Below are 21,249 nucleotides of genomic sequence, written 5' to 3'. Positions count from 1 at the left end.
AATTTGACACAGCAATTCCTCTGCTGATCAGTAATACACGGGTAAGAGGTCGATAGTATTCATGGTTGTGGAACAAATCTAATGGTTCTTTTTTTTAACACATTGATTCACCTCAGTAAAAGCACAAAGGTATTATCAGAAAAATAAACTAAAGTGTCACAAGTACCCTTCCTTCCTCCATTTCTCATGTAGTACTTATGGTAGGACATTATTATATTGTTGATAATGTTGCATCATGTAGCAATTTACGGATGTAAACAGACAAAGTTGTGATGCACAAAGAATTTATGTTTGAATATCTTTCTTAACTTTTTTTGATATATTTGATGGTTTAAACGTTTGTATCTAATACAGCTTTAATCTTTAGTCATGCATTTTGTAAGCAAAATCAATTTTTCTTAATCTGAAAAGTGGATGAAAAATACATCCCGTAGATGTGCTGGGGCGCATCATCAGTGATGTGACCTGGGGTTAATGGGGGTTTTGGGTCCTTCAACATCAGACACCTTGCCCAGGCCCCCCAGCCTGGGGTTGATCAGAGTCTGCCCTCTTGCTCCAAAGCCACATAGAGTGAACACTTTGCAGGGTGACGTCTGCGGTCAGCCAGTTTTTCAACCGAGCCTTCTGCTATCATCAACAGGCTCATGGTATACAAAAACAGTGTCATCTGCATACATATCAATATTAACCTTGAGTTGTATTACATGTGAGAACAAGCCTTCAGTCTGAAAAGTTTCCCCTCAATGTTGCATTGTTCTGTCATCTCACAATATGACCACATCTCAATGATTGATCTATTCATAGAGTCTCACAGCAGAGCTAAGCAGTGCCATTTGTCCTGAGGGTGGCACTAGAGGAAAGGTGAGGTGGTACCTCCCTCCTCCCCCCTCCTCTCCTCATAAAGCAGATTGTAGCTGTTGGAGGATTACCTGCACTCTGCTGTGTTTTACTCTCTCCCACAGGTCACCTTTCTCCAATTTCTCTGGTATTTAAGGACCTGTTTAAGGACCATGGGTCTGCTGGACATCGTCTCGTCCATCAAAAACCGAGTGGATAAGTTTATGTCTGAGAAAAACATGGTGACAGACTTTTTGGGGACGTTGGAGGAGAAAACAGGGATAAGGAAGAAGATCATTGTAGTGGGTATGTGAATTGTGTTTGTCTGTTCTTGTTCACTCTGACTAATCATGAAGACTTTACTTGTGTTTCTATATGTTTCTCTACTTTTATTGAGAACATTTGTGCCTTCCTGTTACATGTCAGAGGATTCAGTTAATCCTCCTGTGATCATTTAGCTACAGTGAACAGCTGCTATCTGTAGACATGCACATGTAAATACGCTGGAAGTTTTCTTGGTCAACATTTGTGCTGCAGCAGATAAAGTTCAAATGTTGTTACTATCAATATTTTATATTTGGGATCAAATAGGGGAATTTGATTAACACAGCAAGCACAAAAGAATATCAAAACAACATCCCAATCATTTATGACAGAACATTGCCTAATATAACATAAAATCATCATAAAAATAGCAAAGAAAACATAATTATGATTATTTTTTAAAGGACATCAGGTGCCAAATTTAGACCCCATGTGATCAGAGCAGTTTAAGCAGCTGAATACTCTGTGGGAGGTGAAGCCTCTCTTAGTTTGCATCCTGGGTCAACATACCTGCATCCTGACGGTAAAATAGCATTTTCAGGCCTGAGAGGGTGCAGTGGATCTGCTAAGAAACCTCAAGTAGCTACAGGAGGTGTGTAAAGATTTTGTTTTTTGATTGTCAACATGCAACTCTGTTGAGCTTCTCAGCCTCCTTACGTTCTGATAGTTATGGTTTTGCAGCACATTAAGGCCTGCGGAAGGGTGGGGGAAGAGACACCCACATGTAACATAACAATAATGGGATGACATTACTCCATTATATCTTTACATAGGAAATAGTACTTCTCTCCTTTATAAATTATCTTCATTAGAGTGTATTTTTAAAGTAACAAGGAAATTCAAAGTACTTTACAAAAGACGGACAGGCATCAGGAAAATGTATAAAATTAATACACAAAAAATCCATAGAAGATAAAAATCTGTTTAAATTAAATTGAACAGTAGAATAGAAAGTGACAGCAACAATGCAGTGTCAAACATAAAGTAAAGTCCGAAATGTAAGAAAATTAGGATCAAATGCAGTTTTAGGCCTGGATTTAAAAGAAGTGATATGTGTTGAATTCAAATGTTAACTTCATACAGTAAACATATGAACCCTGCAAAGGTTTTTATCCTGCTCTCGATTTATTAGGAACAGTTGGGGTCGAAGTTTTAAGGAATCAGACAAATACAAATATTGTATAGGTGCAGTATTCATTGGGGGACATTTACTGAGCGGTGAACAGCAGTCTATTCATACCCTTCTGATGCTCATACAGTGGATCAGTAGCACACTGCATGATGTCACTGTGGTGCCTGGTGCACACTGACCCCCATCCTCTCTCTGCACCCTGCTGCAGTAATGTTAAAGAAGATAATCCTCAGAGACAGAAGCAGAGCAGAGTGGCCGCCATGTGTGAACGGCCACATAAGCTGATCAGAGGTAGGACACTTTTTATACAACTACCTGTCTGCCTGCTGCGCTCACTGACGCACCCAGGTCAGTGAATATCTGCTGAGTTAGAATCCTCATGGTTTGTGTTGGTCAATCATTCCTCTAATTATCAAAGGAAACAATGCTTGCATTTGTTACTAGTATAGACAGTATGATACTCTGTTCAGTTTTATTATTAATTATCTTTTGTATTAAATTATACACAAATATAAGGCCATAACAAACACCATGTTCGAACATAAGGATAGGATGGGATCGTTAGGATTTTATCGTTACCGATACTGCTTATCGATACCGGTATTTTTTCGATACTCTTATCGATACTTTTCAATAATTTGGTGCTCAAAATTATAGACATGAATACAAGATGTGAAGATTAAACAATAGTCATTTTATTGTAACTTATTTTTATTTATTATTTAATGTAACTTTTTCAATGTCATACCAAGCAGGTATGAGTGTGTTTGACAGTGTGTCTCTGGAAGGGGGGCGGTAATTAGGGGCCGTTCATAAATCCATGTAAACATGACCATTATTCAGTTAAAACGAGACGCTGCGTGCACACCTCCTAAACCGGAAGCTCCGGTCGGCTAACCATTATAATCCGTTTATTATTCATAATTGTAATGATGGATTATCAGTAATCATTTCAAAGTTACACCAAGTTACATTAGATTAACCTTCAGCAGTGTTTTTATGCCCTTGAACAGAACTTTTGATCACAAAACAGCAAAGGTAAGATGTAATTATCATCATGGCTACGTAAACTGAAGATGTTTTCTTGCTCTTTCCTGGCTGCTAGTTCAGTGAGTTTTGTCGTACAGTGATGAGACTTATACCAACGGAATCTGTGGAATCTCAGCTTTCATGTCATATGTCGTTTGTGCAGATTGCATGACGTAGAAAGTATCGCTTTTGCCAGTTATGTGCTAAAGTAGCCGTTAGCCCCGTTAGCCCGTTTCGCTGAGTGTTGATTTAGACTTGGTGTTGGACTTCTGTTCCGTGTAGGTAAAAATGGTTAATATTGTCAGTTAGCTGAGTTTCTTCCCGTTAAGTGGGTATGCATCATTAATAGGTTGTTAAGAAGCCTTGAGACACTGTTTCTTGCAAGATGTTGCGTCTGCCCCCGGGAGTCTCACAATAATAAGAGCGCTGTCAGGAGAGATGACGAGTGGCATTCACAGTGGCCAATCAGATACAGATAGCAGCACCGTTTGTCCAGCGGCTTAACGGTATACCGATACCGTCCAATCGGCTACCCTAGGCAGAAGGTCCATGATCGATTTTGTTATCGTATCATCGGATCTGAGGCCGTATGTTTTGGACACTCGGGTAAAGAGAGGGGCGGAGTTGTCAACTGATCAGTGTTAATTTTGGCAGCTGTTTTTGATTTAGTCTTAGTCTTTAGACGAAAATGGTTATTCGTTTTAGTCACATTTTAGTCATTTCTATCCTTCATAGTTTTAGTCTAGTTTTAGTCGACGAAAACTCAAAACGTTTTAGTCTAGTTTTAGTCGAAATGTTTTCTCTCTTTAAACCAATTCAGTTATACAGGTTTCTGACATTGTAATCAAGGTGACAGCATCAAGTGTTGAAATTCGTAAAGCAACATTTCACTCTGTTAACACTTTACTTGTGTAATATCTAGGGATGGGTATCGTTAAGGTTTTCTACGGTACTACTAGTCTTATCGATACTGCTTATTGATCCGGTACTTTAACGGTATTCTTGTATTTACTTTTTGTTATTTTTTAAAGGGAAAAACTAACAAATTGTTAACCGAATTAATTGCTTTATTTAAATGTGAAATAAATGAAATATATATAATTATGTTAAAATATTGTACTGTACTTGAGTAAAATGTTGAGGTACTTGTACTTTACTGGAGTATTTAAATGTTTTGCTACTGTGTACTTCTTCTCCTCTTCAGTTCAGAGGTAAATGGTGTACTTTTACTCCACTACATGTATTTAATACCTTTAGTTACTTTACAGATCTGGATGAATGATGTGAAATATAATCAAGCGTTAAATCAGACTTTAGTTCCACCTGGAGTAAATTCACAAGCTACCCTGCAGTATACAAAGTCATTCAAACTAGCTGCACCTTTACCAGCTTTGAGAACACTTTAATGATCAATCATTATAAAACATATCATATATATTATTCTGAAATGGACCAATCTGCACAATGACTACTTTTACTGTCGCTACTTTAACTATATTTTGATGATCATATTTATACTAGAGGGACTCTTCCTACACTATGGTATTTTTTTACTTAACTACAAGATCTGAGTACTTCTCCCACCTCTGCACACCTGATGTGATAATGTTACTCGTAATTGGGGCAACGAGTTAAGGAAGTCGAAAATTGTGCATTTCTCTGATTGAATATGACGCCTTTTGGCCGGCTGTTTGGACAGACTACTCTACTCGTGTCAACGCGCTAACGCGAAAACACTAATGGCAAACGAGCTTTGTCCATATTGAGCCTTGTAGAGTGTCTCTATACCAGTGGCAAGCCGTGAGCTTTATACCTAGGCCCTCTAACCCCCACCCCTTCCCTCGAAAAAAGAAAAAAAAATAGTTTTACGTCACAGCGTATACTTCAGCGGAATATCAAAACAACGGCCCAGGGTGCAAAACGCATCAATGACAGCGACCCTCTACCACACAAAACAACACCTGTGAACCCAATTTGTGTTCTTTGACATTGAAAATGATATTGCATTGTGTTTGTTACTTTCGTTGCCGTTGTATGTCTTAAGTGTAATTTGGCATGCTTTTATTTTGAAGGCGAGTTCACGCTGTTGACAGGAAGTTGTTGTTGCTATGGAAACAAGAAAAGTTTCACAGCGGGCGGAACTTGTCATAATGTCCGCGATAATAAAACCCACCCATTTAGAGGGAAGATATGATTGGTCAATTGTACTGTCATTTGACATTACTCCCTCGTTCAGTTACTATAGCGGGCCCTCTGTGAATCGCAGAGAGGGCCAGGTGAGCTTCTTTCATGTAACCCCTACATTCAAACAGAGAATGAACAGGCAGATTCGAAGGATTTATTTCTTTGGAAATGTTATTTTAAATACAATTAAATCAAGTTTTTTTTCGGTAAAACTAATGAAAAATATAACAAAAATAATATTAAAAAAATATATATTTATATATACTTTTTTTTTAATGTTTTTAAATATTATTTTTTGGAATATCTTAGGCCCTCACAGAGGGCCTTGAGGGCCCTGATGGCTCGCCACTGCTCTATACTTCTGAACGCTCCGTCCCCGGCAGATCTCTGTGTGCCGCTGCAGTGTGTCTGTTAGGCCCCGCCCCCCGCACACAGAGAGACACAGGGAGATCGCTCTTCTGAAGTGAAGAGAGCGGAAATAATGATATTGCAAGTTAGAAACGTAAGATGCATTTTGACAGACAAGACGGACAATTGGGGGAAAATACCCTGCATTTTGAATGTCCGATAGTCCACCATTAACACCTTAGTCCCGTCTCGTCTCGTCAACGAAAACTAAATATACATTTCGTCAAAGTTTTCGTTATCAAGAGTCTATTTTTAGCTCGTCATCGTCTCGTCTTAGTCATGTAAAAAAGGTCGTTGACGAACATTTTTCGTCATAGTTTTCGTTGACGAAATTAACACTGCAACTGATCACCATTTGGTAGTGAGTTAGGTCGTGTGGTGGGGGAAGCCTCTGGACAGACCTGGTAAACCCAAACGTGTAGTGCAGGTGAACTGGGAACGTCTGAAGGAGTCCCAAGTCCAGGAGGCCTTCAACTCACACCTGAGGTAACTGAGGTAGTCAAACAACTCCACAGTGGCAAAGCCCCAGAAATGCTGAAGGCTCTGGGTGTTGAGGGACTGTCATGGTTGACACGTTCATCAACATTGCGTGGAAGTCGGAAACAGTACTGAAGAAGTGGCAGACCGGGGTGGTGGTTCCCCTTTTCAAAAAGGGGGATCAGAGGGTGTGTGCCGATTATAAAGGCATCACACTACTCAGCCTTCCCGGGAAAGGTTTCTCTAAGGTACTCGAAAGGAGGGTCAGGCCGATAGTCGAACCTCAGATTGAGGAGGAACAATGCGGATTCCGTCCTGGTCATGGAACGACGGATCAGCTTTTTACTCTCGCAAGGATCCTGGAGGGGGCCTGGGCAAGGGCGCCGGAAGCGGGGGGGCCAGGGGGCCATTGGCCCCCCCACTTTTCAGCCCTGCCCCACATTTTCGCAGCGGCGGATGCCGTGGAACACTGTACAAATCCCGTTTCAATAATTCCCCTCTACTCTAAAGTCGCATCTAAAACGCGATCTGATATAGCTGTGTATATTTTGTTATGTTTGATTGTTATATTCAATCTCATTAGCTACAGGCATTTTTTAAGCTTGTAAAGCTCTCACTCGCCACTCTGCTGTTCCACAGCGCCGCTTCCCCTCCCTCTGCTGAAATTATGAATGTAAGGCGTATAGTAATCATAGATAACACGGCAGGGTCCGTTACAGTTTGTTTTTATCTGATTTCAAATAAACAAAGTCTTGGCTTTCAGAATATTAAACTTGTTTTGGCAAATTCAGATGATAAATACAACTTTGAAGCTTGTAACGGCATAATTACAAGCAACGGAGTAACTTTACGTCACTGCAGGCATAACAGCAGCCGGTGTTTCTCGTGAGTGTTTTCCCCGGGAAACAAACACAATACACACAAACGCAAAAATACACAAACACACACGTATATACACACACACACTCGCGGGCTTCCCCTATCTTCCCTTCGTACTATTTTGATCATTTGCTCCGCTAATAATCAATCAGATCGATCCAGAGAAGAGGAAACTTTAAAGGCCTTTTTCTCAAAATGATGACTCTGTAACAGTCATTATATAATGTGACATATTTTGCTTCATATTTGGAGTAGCCTACAACAACAATCCTGATATCATTAGAAAGCTAGGAATCTCCTCTTTCCAACAGTGTATACAATTCAAAATGTGTCTTCGGGTCAATGCGACTGATTTCGATGGAGCAGGTCACTTTGCATTAGGTAAAATAAAGCAGGCAGACATAACAGGAAGAATATGTACATTTTAACCCAATCAAATAGGACATTGTCACACCATTCAAATGTATCCATGTAAATTACAACCAATAAAAAAGCTTAGATTTGTTTATTCGTTACGTTGTTTACTTTATTTGTCACGTTGTTCTGTGTGTGTCAGTCAGCCGTTAACCAGATAGAAAAAATATATACACTTGCAAACACGTCAGAAGAACCAGCGCAGAAGAAAACTATACAGTCAATCTAAACTTAAATTAACAACTGGAAGGTCACATCCCTGACATCCACGTCTCCGGAGCCTGGACCTTCATCAATCTTAGAAACAGCGAAGCCAGATGAACCCAAAAGCAGCAGCTCCTCTGCGGCCGCAGAGACTGTCAAAACCGCCGCCACCGCCGTCGTTGAGACGGGTAAAGCTGCAGCTAACTGACCGCTAGATTATTTGGGCAAAGAGAAAGGTACTTCAACGCAGAATGGTACAAAAACAGAGAGTGGTTCATTCTTTGCAAAACCACTAAACGGGCCTTTTGTGAAATATGCAGATTTGCTGCTGTCAAACGGCTTGTAACTTTCTCAAAATGTGGAGATGATAGCTTTGTTAATATCGGAGTTAATAACTGGAAAAAGTGCCCAAGCCTCCTGGACAGCCACGAAAAGTCTAATTTCCACAGAGAGTGTATTAAAAAAAAGTGCACTTTCTTAAGTCAAACACCAGTCAACATACAGCTTGTCAAACAACAGCGTATTGAGCAGGAACAAAGAAGAGATGGAATGATGGAGCAACTGCGCTGTCTGCAGTTTCTAACCCGACAGGGCCTAGCAAATTGCAATCAGATGCGTGCGGATAAGGAGAGCAATTTCCAAAAGAACTCGTAGCTGAGAAAAACCCCACTCTGAAGAGCTTCATGCTCACCGGGAAATATGCATCATGAGACAATTAATGAACTTATAAATCTAATGTATCGGGAGTCTCTCACCACTATATTAACTGAAATTTAAAAGCAATGCAAAACATGCAGTTATTGTGCTTCCAGCAAACATCCACTGATAAACTGCGATGTTAACAACCTCATGATAACCTCATATGTTTTTAACTTAGGATCTACCATGTGTTTAGTCTAGAAAAAGGTAAATGTGTGCATTTTATTATAAAGTTGTGTATATTTACAGACTGTTGCAAAAACTAAGAAACTTATAAACATCAGGTTTAAAACTAAAAGAGCTTTACAAAAAAGTAACACAATTAGAGATGTTTGGAGTTTTATTTTAGTTATTAATTTACATTTTTTGTCAAAGAGATGCTGATTTGATACCGTTGATACAGTTACGGCATTTCCTGTTTCTGCCGGAGAGAGGGGAGTTTGTCCCAAAGCTTGTCGCTGTATCTACTCCCTCCATCTGACAGGAGGGAGCCTCATGTGTCACTCCACGGAGTTCACTCCGTCACGGAGGGGGAGTGTGTAGGGGTAGGGTGTAGGGCGTGGTTTGGGATTGGGCCATACACACGCACTTTTTTGGCCCCCCCACTTCTAAAATGAATCCGGCGCGCCTGGGCCTGGGAGTAGGCTTATCCGGTCTACATGTGTTTTGTAGATTTGGAGAAGGCGTATGACCGGGTTCCCAGGGAGATACTGTGGGAGGTGCTGCAGGAGTATGGGGTGAGGGGGTCTCTACTCAGGGCCATCCAATCTCTGTACTCCCAAAACGAGAGCTGTGTCCGGGTCCTCTGCAGTAAGTCTGACCCATTTCCGGTGAGGGTTGGCCTCCGGCAGGGCTGCGCTTTGTCACCAATCCTGTTTGTAATATTCATGGTTAGGATTTCGAGGCGTAGCCGTGGGGGAGGGGGTCTGCAGTTCGGTGGGCTAAGGATTGCACCACGGCTTTTTGCAGATGATGTGGTTCTGCGACCTTCAGCACTCACTGGATCGGTTCGCAACCGAGTGTGAAGCGGCTGGGATGAGGATCAGCACCTCCAAATCTGAGGCCTGGTTCTCAGCAGGAAACCGATGGACTGTCCACTCCAAGTAGGGAATGAGTCCTTAACCCAAGTGAAGGAGTTCAAGTATCTCGGGGTCTTGTTCTCGAGTGAGGGAACAATGGAGCGTGAGATGGGCCGGAGAATCGGAGCAGCGGGAGCGGTACTGCAGTCGCTTTACCACACCGTTGTGACGAAAAGTGAGCTGAGCCAGAAGGCAAATCTATCTGTCTACCGGGCCATTTTCGTTCCTACCCTCGCCTATGGTCATGAAGGATGGGTCATGACCGAAAGAACGAGATTGCGGATACAAGCGGCCGAGATGGGTTTTCTCCGCAGGGTGGCTGGCGTCTCCCTTAGGGATAAGGTGAGAAGTTCAGTCATCCGGGAGGGACTCAGAGTTGAACCGCTCCTCCTTCGCGTTGAAAGGAGCCAGTTGAGGTGGTTCGGGCACCTAGTAAGGATGCCACCTGGGCGCCTCCCTAGGGAGGTGTTCCAGGCACGTCCAGCTGGGAGGAGACCGAGGGGTAGACCTAGGACCAGGTGGAGGGATTATATCTCTTTGCTGGCCCTGGAACGCCTTGGGATCCCCCAGTCAGAGCTGGTTGATGTGGCCAGGGAAAGGGAAGTTTGGGGCTCTCTGCTGGAACTGCTACCTCCGCGACCCGACCACGGATAAGCGGGAGAAGATGGATGGATGGATGGACAAATCTAAGGCGTACAGTTCACTGCTTTAACATGATTTTGCCCACAAGGAGACTTGGCTTAACGGATTTTCAATTTTTCACAAAATGTCAACGTAGTTGTGTATATGTTATGACAATAAACCTTTGAATCTTTAGTATATAACACTTTAACAGAGCAGTGATATATAACACAAATACAGTCATGTATCAGACCATGTATCTTCAATTTATGTTTTTTCTTTACTGTCTTTTCTACTAGAGCTGCACAAGTGTGTTGGTGGAGAGAGGACATTGGAGGTAGCTCTCCTTCCTTCCAGGATGATCATTAGTTTTCAGAGAAACTTGTTGTGCCTCCAGGTGTAGAGGTCTTGGACAGACTGGTTTTGCTATAGAGCAGACATGATGGATCTTCTCCAGATCCAGTTTAGGTTCTTGGGAGTGGGAAGAACATCGTAGTAGGGCTGCTCGATTATGGCAAAAATCATAATCACAACTATTTTGGTCAATATTGATATCACGATTATTAAATACGATTATTCATTGACTTTGAAAACATCAATTTATTGAACTTTAAAAAAAAAAATAATAATAATAATCATTCGAACAGTATCTTTAACAGTTGATTACCCTGAACTTTAAGTATAATTCAACTGCAAAGTATTCAGCTGAAGCCACATCTTTTTCAACTTCCCCACGGCATTTGTCATATAGGGCAGGCAGTGCAGATCTGGTGAAATGATGCCGAGATGGCATGGCGTAACGCTTGCCCCACGGCATTTGTCATATAGGGCAGGCAGTGCAGATCTGGTGAAATGATGCCGAGATGGCATGGCGTAACGCTTGTCCATAGTGTTAACCAGTTGTTTAAACCCAGTGGCGAGCCGTGACTTTTATACCTAGGCCCTCTGACCCCCCCCCTTCCCTCAAAAAAAAAGAAGAGTTATTACGTCACAGCGTATACAACGGCCGGGGTGCAAAACGCATCAATGACAGCGACCCTCTACCACACAAAACAACACCATTTATAAAAACACCTACAGATGCACTCAGGGCCGGCCCTAGACATTTTGGTGCCCTAGGCGAGATTATGATTTGGTGCCCCCCCCCCCCCGCCCCTCCAAGCAATACACAATAGAATATATAAAGAATAAATGAAAAATCTCTACAAAAGACCAATACACTACAAAAACTGAAACTTATTGACATGTTGGTTATATACATAGAGAAGGTTTCAAATGTATTCATTATTGTATGAACATGTTTTAATTGGCGGGTGGACGTCACATCCTCTAGGGGATGCTTATAATACTTATATGTATTTAATACTAATAACATAATGATTCATTTTACTTTCAGATGATAATACTTTTCACTTGGGCAATTGACCATTTTGAATGCAGGACATTTACTTCTAAAACATTTTAAAAACTTTAATTAAATGTTTGATATTTCCAGAGACCCTTTCAGACCGACAATGCTGCCCTGCATGTAATTCCGATTGTCCATCGGAATGTGACAAAAGTCAAAAGTCTCCCATCCCCCATGGGAGACTTTTGTCACATTCCGATGGGCAATTATTTGAAACAAAGAGAGTCCGCAACATAGGCTACTATCTTTTGTTAACAGAGGGGGGATGGTAGAGCTTTGTCACACCGATGATGGCCGACAGACCCTTTCAGGGTTAACCTGTTAAGCCCCAAGCCTGTTTTTCAGGTCTCAGGCTCGAAAATGACATTCCCAGAATATATAACATCCCTTCTAAAAGGGGTAAATTAATAATCTTTTTTCTCAAAGCAATGATAAACCTGTGAGTTGGATGTAGAAAAGTCAGAATCAATATAGACTTTTTTTATTTTAAAGTAAATTCAGATTGAACATAGTCAAAAAATGTAAATTATAGTGTCCGTCCAAAAAAAACATTACTTATAGTGAAAACCACCCTTGAATGATGGGATAGTAGACTAAAAGCTTTAGGAATCCAAACTATAACATATAATAAGTACCCTGTATCAAGATTGATACAAAACAAGTGACATCTGACCTTTTTAGAGAGGTTTAGCAACAAAAAAACCACCTCTGGGGTCATTTGGGTGGAAATGGGTGTATTTGCCGTTTCTCTGGAACCCATTGGTCGATTTTGATGATTGACATCTCTTTTGAACCGTTAGAGCTAGGGATGCTCCGATCGCCAATTTTGGGGCCGATCGCCGGTATCAGTATCGGCCGATACCGATCCGATCGAGTAGGCGTGGCCTATAGGGATCTTCCATTTAAAGTGATGTCTAAAACTCAGTTAATGGGGCTCATTCACTGGCGCTTCCACAAACAACAACCAACATAATTAATACATTCAAATGAAGTACATTATTCAAGTTTACATTAACTTTGGAACACGGGAGAAATGAGCGGAAGCGCTCTCTTTTCCTCTCAGCCTGTCAGTATCTCATGCAGCTCACTGATCCAGTAATGAGTGACCCGACAGTGAAGAATAAACATATTTATAACTAGTTTAGCTTGTTCCAGAGGTAGATAAAATAGCTAAGTGTGTAAAGTCTAACTCTTAGTGTGTGTGTTGCTCCGCTCACCGGTCCGTCACAGCGGGTGGAGCTGCAGGATTTCTGCTTCACACACGTTGCATACCGCTATTTTATTGTCCTTTTCGGGCACCTTAAAATACTGCCAGACTAGTGAAACCATTTCGGCGAGCTTGTTTTGCCGCGCACAGAGAAAAGTGTCATGTATTTTACGTCATAATTTTACGTCATGCGATCGGCTCTTGCGATCGGCATTTTTAGAGAGCACCGATCGATCGATAGAGAGTGAGTATCGGCCGATATCGATCGGCGGCCGATCGATCGGAGCATCCCTAGTTAGAGCCAATAGAATCGAAGGGGAATTTTCACATACACACACACGTTACCATTGAGAAATGAGAGCTATTGTTAGTTATTCTTGAACCCCGAGAGCAGGAGAGACTGAAAAGAGTCAAGGCAATGTTATTTAAACATTCCCTAATAAACCTCATTCCAGCGTCAATAAATGAGTGTTAAACCCAGGGTGTTTAGTGTACAACATCACGTTATTTCACCTTCAATTCACGGTTTGAAACCGTAGCATTTCGCCACATGCTAATGCTAACCGGAAATGACGAAATTCAACAGCGGAAAACCGGAAGTCACGTGTGAATCTCCGGTTTTTAGAATAAAACAGATTTAAATTAAATACAGTGTATTTAATTCAAATTACACCAAATCAACATTGATTTTAATTTCTAACACTATGCGCACGCAGTTTGCCCAAAGCGAAACCTATCTTACGCTCTGAAATCTGAAAACTGAAAACTAGGTTTATTGCTGATGGATTATCAGAAATCATTTCAAAGTGACACAGACACATTGGATTAACCTATGGATTAACCTTCAGCAGCGTTTTTATCGTTGTAATGCCATTGAAGACAACTTTTGATCAGAAAACAACAAAGGTAAGACATATTGCCGTGTTGGCTACCTAATGCTACGTGGTGTGATGTCTTTGTTAGCTTCTCATGTCGCGAGTTCGGATCGGTCAGTAATGATACTAATACCTGTCGAATCTGTGCAATCTCAGTTTTCTAATCGATATCTTGTTTGTGCAGATACAATAAGTAATAAGGGTATTCAGAGCCGTCCCTGGCCAACGTGGGGCCCCTAGCGACATTGTGAGATGAGGCCCCCCCCCAACCAACAGGAGTGAAAAAATGTTTGGAAACAAAGTACTTTGCAAATATAATTCCTGTTTATTATTATTATCAACACAGTTACTTTTTTATACAGTGAGGTAAATGGTAAATGTGCATGTATGTGTTGGAGTAGAATACCTCTGCTACGCGCCGTTCGTTGGATGAGGCTGGATCTCTATTAAATTAAGAAAGGAATTGAAAACACCGGAATCAAAGTTATAACAAATTATCTGAGTTTACTTCTAGTAGGAAACCAAACACATATACAAGTTATACAGAGTACTCGAGTACCCCGGACTTTTAGATTTGTGATGCGATGCGGATAAATGCATCGGGACCAGACAAACTCATCAAACGAGAAGAAATTGGACTTCAAGTTTGTGATTCGATGCGGACACAGATATCAGGACCAACAAACTCACCAAACCCAAAAGCAATTTTACACACACAAACGTCAGTATTTCTATCTGTCTTTGGGGCGGAGATTTGTCGATTCTTCCTTCCCACTTTTCTCCCAAGCGAATCAGAGAAGCCCTGGGGAGGAGCTGTTTAAACTGACCACCTCCTCCAAGTGTCCTGATTGGCTGGATTCGCTTCTGGCCGGGTTCAATAGTTCTCTCCAGGACTTGAAATTCCAAAGTCCCCTAAGGTCAAAAGTCAATTCTTATCTCCGTCCCGATCTCCCCTCCCTACCTTTTCCAGGGGATCTTTTCCTATTTTACGATGTCTTTAACGACTTAGAAACAGCATCTGGCTCTTAGAGATGATAACAGCCAATGTTGGTGTGTGAAACACAGAATCTCTAAGTCAGTGAGTTTAAAAGTGAGAATAACATTCTTTTTCTAAGTGATTATCAAAACCCGTTCAAACAATACATGTTTACTTCAATACAGTGTAGAATCATATCTTCTTACTTCAATCCCTCTTTTGATCTCACCTCACGAGATCAACATATAGCACTTGAAACATTACCACTGTCAATTTTCTTCTTACTGTGTCTGTCCCAACATTTATATAAACCCATCAGAAGTTGGGATATAGAGCACTTTAAACCTTTAGGAACAGTCCACAACAACAACTTATTATGACAGTGGAGGGAGAATAAAATATGTCTAAAAAGCAAAGTCCTTGTCAGCTGAGTCATCTTTACTCTTCCCTCAATGGTGGAACTGATGAGTCTTAACACACAATGAGCAGATACAAGGCACACAACAACCACATGTCACCAAAATGGCAATAAAAGTAGCCACAGAAATCAGAAAAGACATTATCATACTTTTCCCTCTTTTGGTAACACATAGTTCTGTAGAATAAAAAATACAAATCCCTTACATTATGGGATATAAAAATAAAGTTGAAAGTTCCTCAAAAAAAAATGGATTGTTCAGACAAAGTTCCACACCGGCTATATCAACCTGTTTCAGCGGGAAATGGAGTTCCCTGTGCCGTCTTGGTTTGCCATATCTTCGTCCCCCCAGCCCGCTGACGGCGGCTTCTGGGGTGCCTGCTAGAGAGATGTGGCCTGATTGTCCTCCCCCGGCCCGCTGATGGCGGCTTCCGGGTCGATGCTGGAGAGATGTCCTGATCCTCCTCCTCCGGCCCGCTGATGGCGCCTCCTGGGTCGACTGTTGGAGAGATGTCCTGATCCTCCTCCTCCGGTCTGCTGATGGCGCCTCCTGGGTCGACTGCCTTGACGAGAGCCAGATCTGTTCTGATGTCGTCCAGGGTCCTCGCGACGAGGGCCAACTCTGTCCTGATGTCGTCCAGGGTCCTCGCAGGTGTTTTTCCCGACCGCACACTGGCTCCAGTGGTACCAGTTGTCTCCCTTTCCATCTAGGCGAACGGCATGGGAGGTCCCCTCCAACCAGACGTAATCTGCTGTGTTGGCCTTGTGTTTCTCGGGTCCCCCTTTTGACGTCAGCAGCCTGTGTGGAGAAGTCTCATACCAAGCCCTTAAGTTGCTGGAAATATGGTTTTGAAATCATCTCAAAAAATCAAAATCAAAAATCAAAATCAAAAATCAAAATAAAAATCAAAAATAGAACAAAAATAAAAATAAAACAAAAAAAGGAACAAACTAACAAAACAAAAAATAACCAAAGCTAGATTATTTTAAATGTATCAATTTCTCTTAAAAGCAACAAATAAAACAAAACAAAAAATACCATAACTAGTATTTTAAATTGATAAATTTCTCCTCAAAACGTAATAATCTCACATACATATTGTCTGATGTATATCCTATCCTTTTCCCCCTTTTACTGAAATAGAACGCCGTTAACGGTGTTCCCATTTTCAGAAATATCGAGCCTTATACATCAGTTATTTAATATCAGCTATATATTTATTATTACTATTACTTATATATCAGGCATGAAATGTCAGCCTTCTTCCATGATTGACCTCGTCTACATTATCTGACTTATATTGATACGTGTCTGTTTGTATTTATTTAATATACTGGGCAATTTATTGATAACTTTTTGAATCTCCCTCTTTTCTTAACAACTGGAGGTATGGCTATTTTGAAATCTGACTTGGTTAAGAGATGATTTGTTTATTGGTGAAAGGAACACTCTTCCCCTCAATGGTGTGGGGGTGGATATTCAGGGAGAGTTCCTTACAATCTCCAGATCTTCCTCTCAGTGTAGAGGCCATAAAACCTTTTAATGGGCTCTGTGGTCTGTTCAGATTTAGATTTTCTTCCTCTCCAGAGGTCACGCCTGTCTTTGACCCTGTATGCTGCTTTGAATCTGCAGCACCTCAGGACATAGAAAGGGAGATCTCTTCCCAAAAGTGTAAGTTCCCTTTTGAGCAACATAGCTCCACATTTAACACTCCCTGACTTGTTTGTAAAGCGTTCTTTAAGGCCTGAATTGAGTCTTCCGTTATGTAACGGAAAATCCCATTTCCAAAAAGGGTCAGTTTAATAGCCCTTATCATATTACCGCTCTGTGCTTGCATGCTAGGACCTATTGTCTTTGCCAGAGCTGCTGCTACTCATTCTACATGTTTTAGCTCCATATTAGCAGGGTTCACTAACATGGTTGGTTGATCCAGTTTAAGATTTTCAATATCTTCCATTACTATTTCCAACATTCCTTATCCCTGAATATCAGGTCTAACAATGCGTTTTCCTTTAGGAGTATTAGATGGGATACTCATAAGTGGCATTCGTGAGCCATTATCTCCATAGGGTGGAGGTAGGGTCTCAGACATTATACCACCTTCTCGTTGCTCTCTGTCTCTCAAGTATTACACAGATTTGACTTAAAAAAAAATCACACAGAGCTTCTCATACCTTATCATATCACAGTCAGGCAAATTATTATTGTGCGATGTTTATTTCAACAGATAGCGTGACTTCCAGAAGTAAGCTTCTACAATCTCCTCACGGTGATTGCGACTTCAGGTCAAGAGTTAAAAACTCAGTCAACAAAATCTCTTTATCGTCACGTTTAATGAGCCTGATTATCCCCACAACAGTTTTGTGATGAGAGCCGGTCGTTCCAAATAATTAGTTGGAGGTCGCGTCTCTCTCCTCCTCTATCACCCACCATATAACAATTACAGACATTTTATACATTTAAAGCACCACGAAAGGTAACCGCATTAATCAATCTTATCATGATCTGCGGGGAATGTAACCCTTCTTTTATAGCCTTACAGTCTTTAATGAAAGCACTGCAAGGTAACCGTATTCATCAATGTTATATTGACCTACGGGGAATTTAACCCTATTTTGACACCTTCGTTAGTCTTTAATTAAAGCGTTGCAAGGTAACCGCATTAATCAATCTTATCATGATCTGCGGGGAATTTAACCCTCTTTTTCTAGCCTTGCAGCCTTCGTTTTTGCTCTAGATCCAGGACTCAAATACCCTTCTCTAAGCACTATTAATCTAATTTAACTAGAATATGTATTGTATTTCCCACCGTGACTAAGAACACTGAGAACGCTGCTGACAACTCTACATTTTTTAGTATAATCAATCACAGATTTTTGATAATCAAAACAGGTGTCTGCTCACCTTTTGTATATGGCGCCTTGGTGTAGTTGTCAACAGTGTCTCTGTGCCCTCCCCCTGGACTGGATTCTGTCCCCTGGCTGTCGGTGTCCCTTTCTAGAGATCAGCTCACAAACGTCGGGAGTCACCACTTGTTGGAGTAGAATACCTCTGCTACGCGCCGTTCGTTGGATGAGGCTGGATCTCTATTAAATTAAGAAAGGAATTGAAAACACCGGAATCAAAGTTATAACAAATTATCTGAGTTTACTTCTAGTAGGAAACCAAACACATATACAAGTTATACAGAGTACTCGAGTACCCCGGACTTTTAGATTTGTGATGCGATGCGGATAAATGCATCGGGACCAGACAAACTCATCAAACGAGAAGAAATTGGACTTCAAGTTTGTGATTCGATGCGGACACAGATATCAGGACCAACAAACTCACCAAACCCAAAAGCAATTTTACACACACAAACGTCAGTATTTCTATCTGTCTTTGGGGCGGAGATTTGTCGATTCTTCCTTCCCACTTTTCTCCCAAGCGAATCAGAGAAGCCCTGGGGAGGAGCTGTTTAAACTGACCACCTCCTCCAAGTGTCCTGATTGGCTGGATTCGCTTCTGGCCGGGTTCAATAGTTCTCTCCAGGACTTGAAATTCCAAAGTCCCCTAAGGTCAAAAGTCAATTCTTATCTCCGTCCCGATCTCCCCTCCCTACCTTTTCCAGGGGATCTTTTCCTATTTTACGATGTCTTTAACGACTTAGAAACAGCATCTGGCTCTTAGAGATGATAACAGCCAATGTTGGTGTGTGAAACACAGAATCTCTAAGTCAGTGAGTTTAAAAGTGAGAATAACATTCTTTTTCTAAGTGATTATCAAAACCCGTTCAAACAATACATGTTTACTTCAATACAGTGTAGAATCATATCTTCTTACTTCATATGTCATTCAGTATGCATTTACAGGTGAATACGTCTGTATTTCCTGCCAAATACTAGCCTCAAAAAGATTAAAATATAAAATATAATAAATGCAAATTCTAATTCTACTAATGATAATAATCATAATCATAATCAATTCAATAATATAAATACTATATTATTTTATTATAATATAGTTGTAATATAGTCAAGACAAAACATGCTTATTACATGCTCAAAAACTGATATTTCTTAAATCTGTATTCAAATGTAGTTCCCTCTGTCAGCAATGTATCAACAACTACACACACATTTCTATCAGTATTTCTCTGTGTTGTGGTTGACATGATGATGACTGTTAGGAGTTAAGGGGAGAGGCTGAGCATCACCATGAAATGTGCAAATTGACATAAAAATGAATAAAAGGGGAAAAAATGCTCCATATTTTTTAGGCTGTAAACTTTAACTGTTATGTAAGCCTACTTTGTTTGTAGCTTTATTTAACCAGGTTAAAAATCCCATTGAGATCAACGATCTCTTTTTCAAGGGAGACCTGCGGTACATTGGTTACATATAAAAACAACAGAAAACAAAAAGGACATCACAACATAATTACAGGGGTATAAATTAGCAACCTATTCACAATGACAGGTATCTAATAACATTTCATCCAGCCGCGCTTTAAAATGATGCAAGGGAATCAAAATGCTCAGTTTAAAAACAAATTGCATAGTGTTCCAAGCTAGAGGAGCAGCGCACATAAAAGCTTTAGTACCTAAAACAGTCCTAGCACTTGGCACATTCTGTGAGATCAAAGAGCATATATAAGTTGGGAGTTTACCCAACATAGCTTTATAGATGAATATGTACCAATGACTGAGCCTCCGTACAGTAAGTGAAGGCAGACCTGCCTTGGCATACAGGGTACAGTGATGAGTAAGTGCTTTACAGTTAGTAACAAATCTCAGAGCACTGTGATAGGCGGCATCTAACCTTTCCAGGCAATGGGCAGGTGCATTCATATATATCAAATCACCATAGTCCAGCACAGGTAAAAAGGTCACAGTGACTAGCCTTTTCCTGGCTTCAAAAGAGAAACAGGACTTGTTTCTGAAAAAGAAACCTAGTCTAACCCTCAGCTTTTTAAGCAGATTAATGACCTGAAGTTTAAAAGTAAGACAATCATCAAGCCAGATACCAAGGTATTTATAACAGGTAACCACTTGTCCTTGCATAGTAACAATATCCAAAGCAGTCTCTGGAGTCTTTTTAGCTTTAGAAAAGAGCATTACCTTGGTTTTCTCAACATTTAAAAGAAGCTTAAGTTCAGAGAGCTGAGTCTGAATAATGTTAAAAACAGCCTGTAATTTAACAACTGCCTCCTTAATGGAGGGACCTGCACAGTACATCACGGTATCATCCGCATACAAATGTAAAGTAGCTTCATCCACATTTTCACCTAAACTATTGATGTAGATGGAGAATAAAAGTGGACCTAAAACAGAACCTTGAGGAACACCATTAGTAATGTTTAACCACTCAGAAGACAGCCCATCAAAGTGAACACATTGGGACCTTTCAGAGAGGTAGTTCACAAACCACCCCACTGCATGGCTGGATATGCCAATACTGAGTAGCCTCTGCTTTAAGATGCGATGATCGACGGTGTCAACTAGACAGTTTATCACTCTTCCTCCTGTACATTAGCAGGTAACTGAACTGCGCTGAGAACTGCGCTGAGAACTGCGCACAAGCCGAGCTCATAAGCCGAGGCCCCCTGCGCGAGGCCCCCTGCGCGAGGCCCCCTGCGCAATATGAGGCCCCATGCAGCCTGCATGATTGGCCTGTAGGGAGGGACGGCCCTGAGGGTATTTTAACGTGAGTTCTGTGCTAAGTGTGTTAGCATTTTATCGCTCAGGGCTAATTCAGAGCCTTTGTTATTACCCTTATGTTTCGTTTTGCTAAAAATTCTTAATATTGTCTGATAGCTGAGTTTCTTCCCGCTAAGTGGGTATGACACATTACGTCATGAATGTGCGTCTTCTGCTGTGGGGAAACTACAGTTTTCTATACAGCGGACTACATTGATGTATAATAAGAACAACAACTACTGTAAACCCAGCGCCGTATTCTATCTAGATACTTTGCACCGCGCTCCCACTTGTTGTACCTGGCAGAGCAAGAAACACTCCAGCCTTTTATTTAAACTTGTTTAAAACATATCTAAATAAATATGTGTGTCCCGGGCCATAAATACAATTATGCTGT

At 41.0% G+C, this 21,249-nt stretch overlaps 1 protein-coding gene across 1 annotated transcript in view; it reads left to right on the top strand.

The window, feature by feature from the left end:
• The first annotated feature begins 2,514 nt into the window (after positions 1-2,514).
• The window catches only part of reep6 (receptor accessory protein 6), a 75,903-nt gene continuing 57,168 nt past the window's right edge, over positions 2,515-21,249 (top strand). The window contains exon 1 of the mRNA XM_034140895.1: positions 2,515-2,584. Within this exon, the coding sequence (XP_033996786.1) occupies positions 2,554-2,584 (31 nt within the window). The 5' untranslated portion in view covers positions 2,515-2,553. The remainder of the gene's footprint in view (positions 2,585-21,249) is intronic.

This window comes from Trematomus bernacchii, unplaced genomic scaffold, assembly GCF_902827165.1.
Source record: "Trematomus bernacchii unplaced genomic scaffold, fTreBer1.1, whole genome shotgun sequence".
Taxonomy (NCBI): Eukaryota; Metazoa; Chordata; class Actinopteri; order Perciformes; family Nototheniidae; genus Trematomus; species Trematomus bernacchii.
The sequence above is the reverse complement of the archived record's forward strand: the minus strand, read 5'-3'. Positions and strand labels throughout refer to the sequence as shown.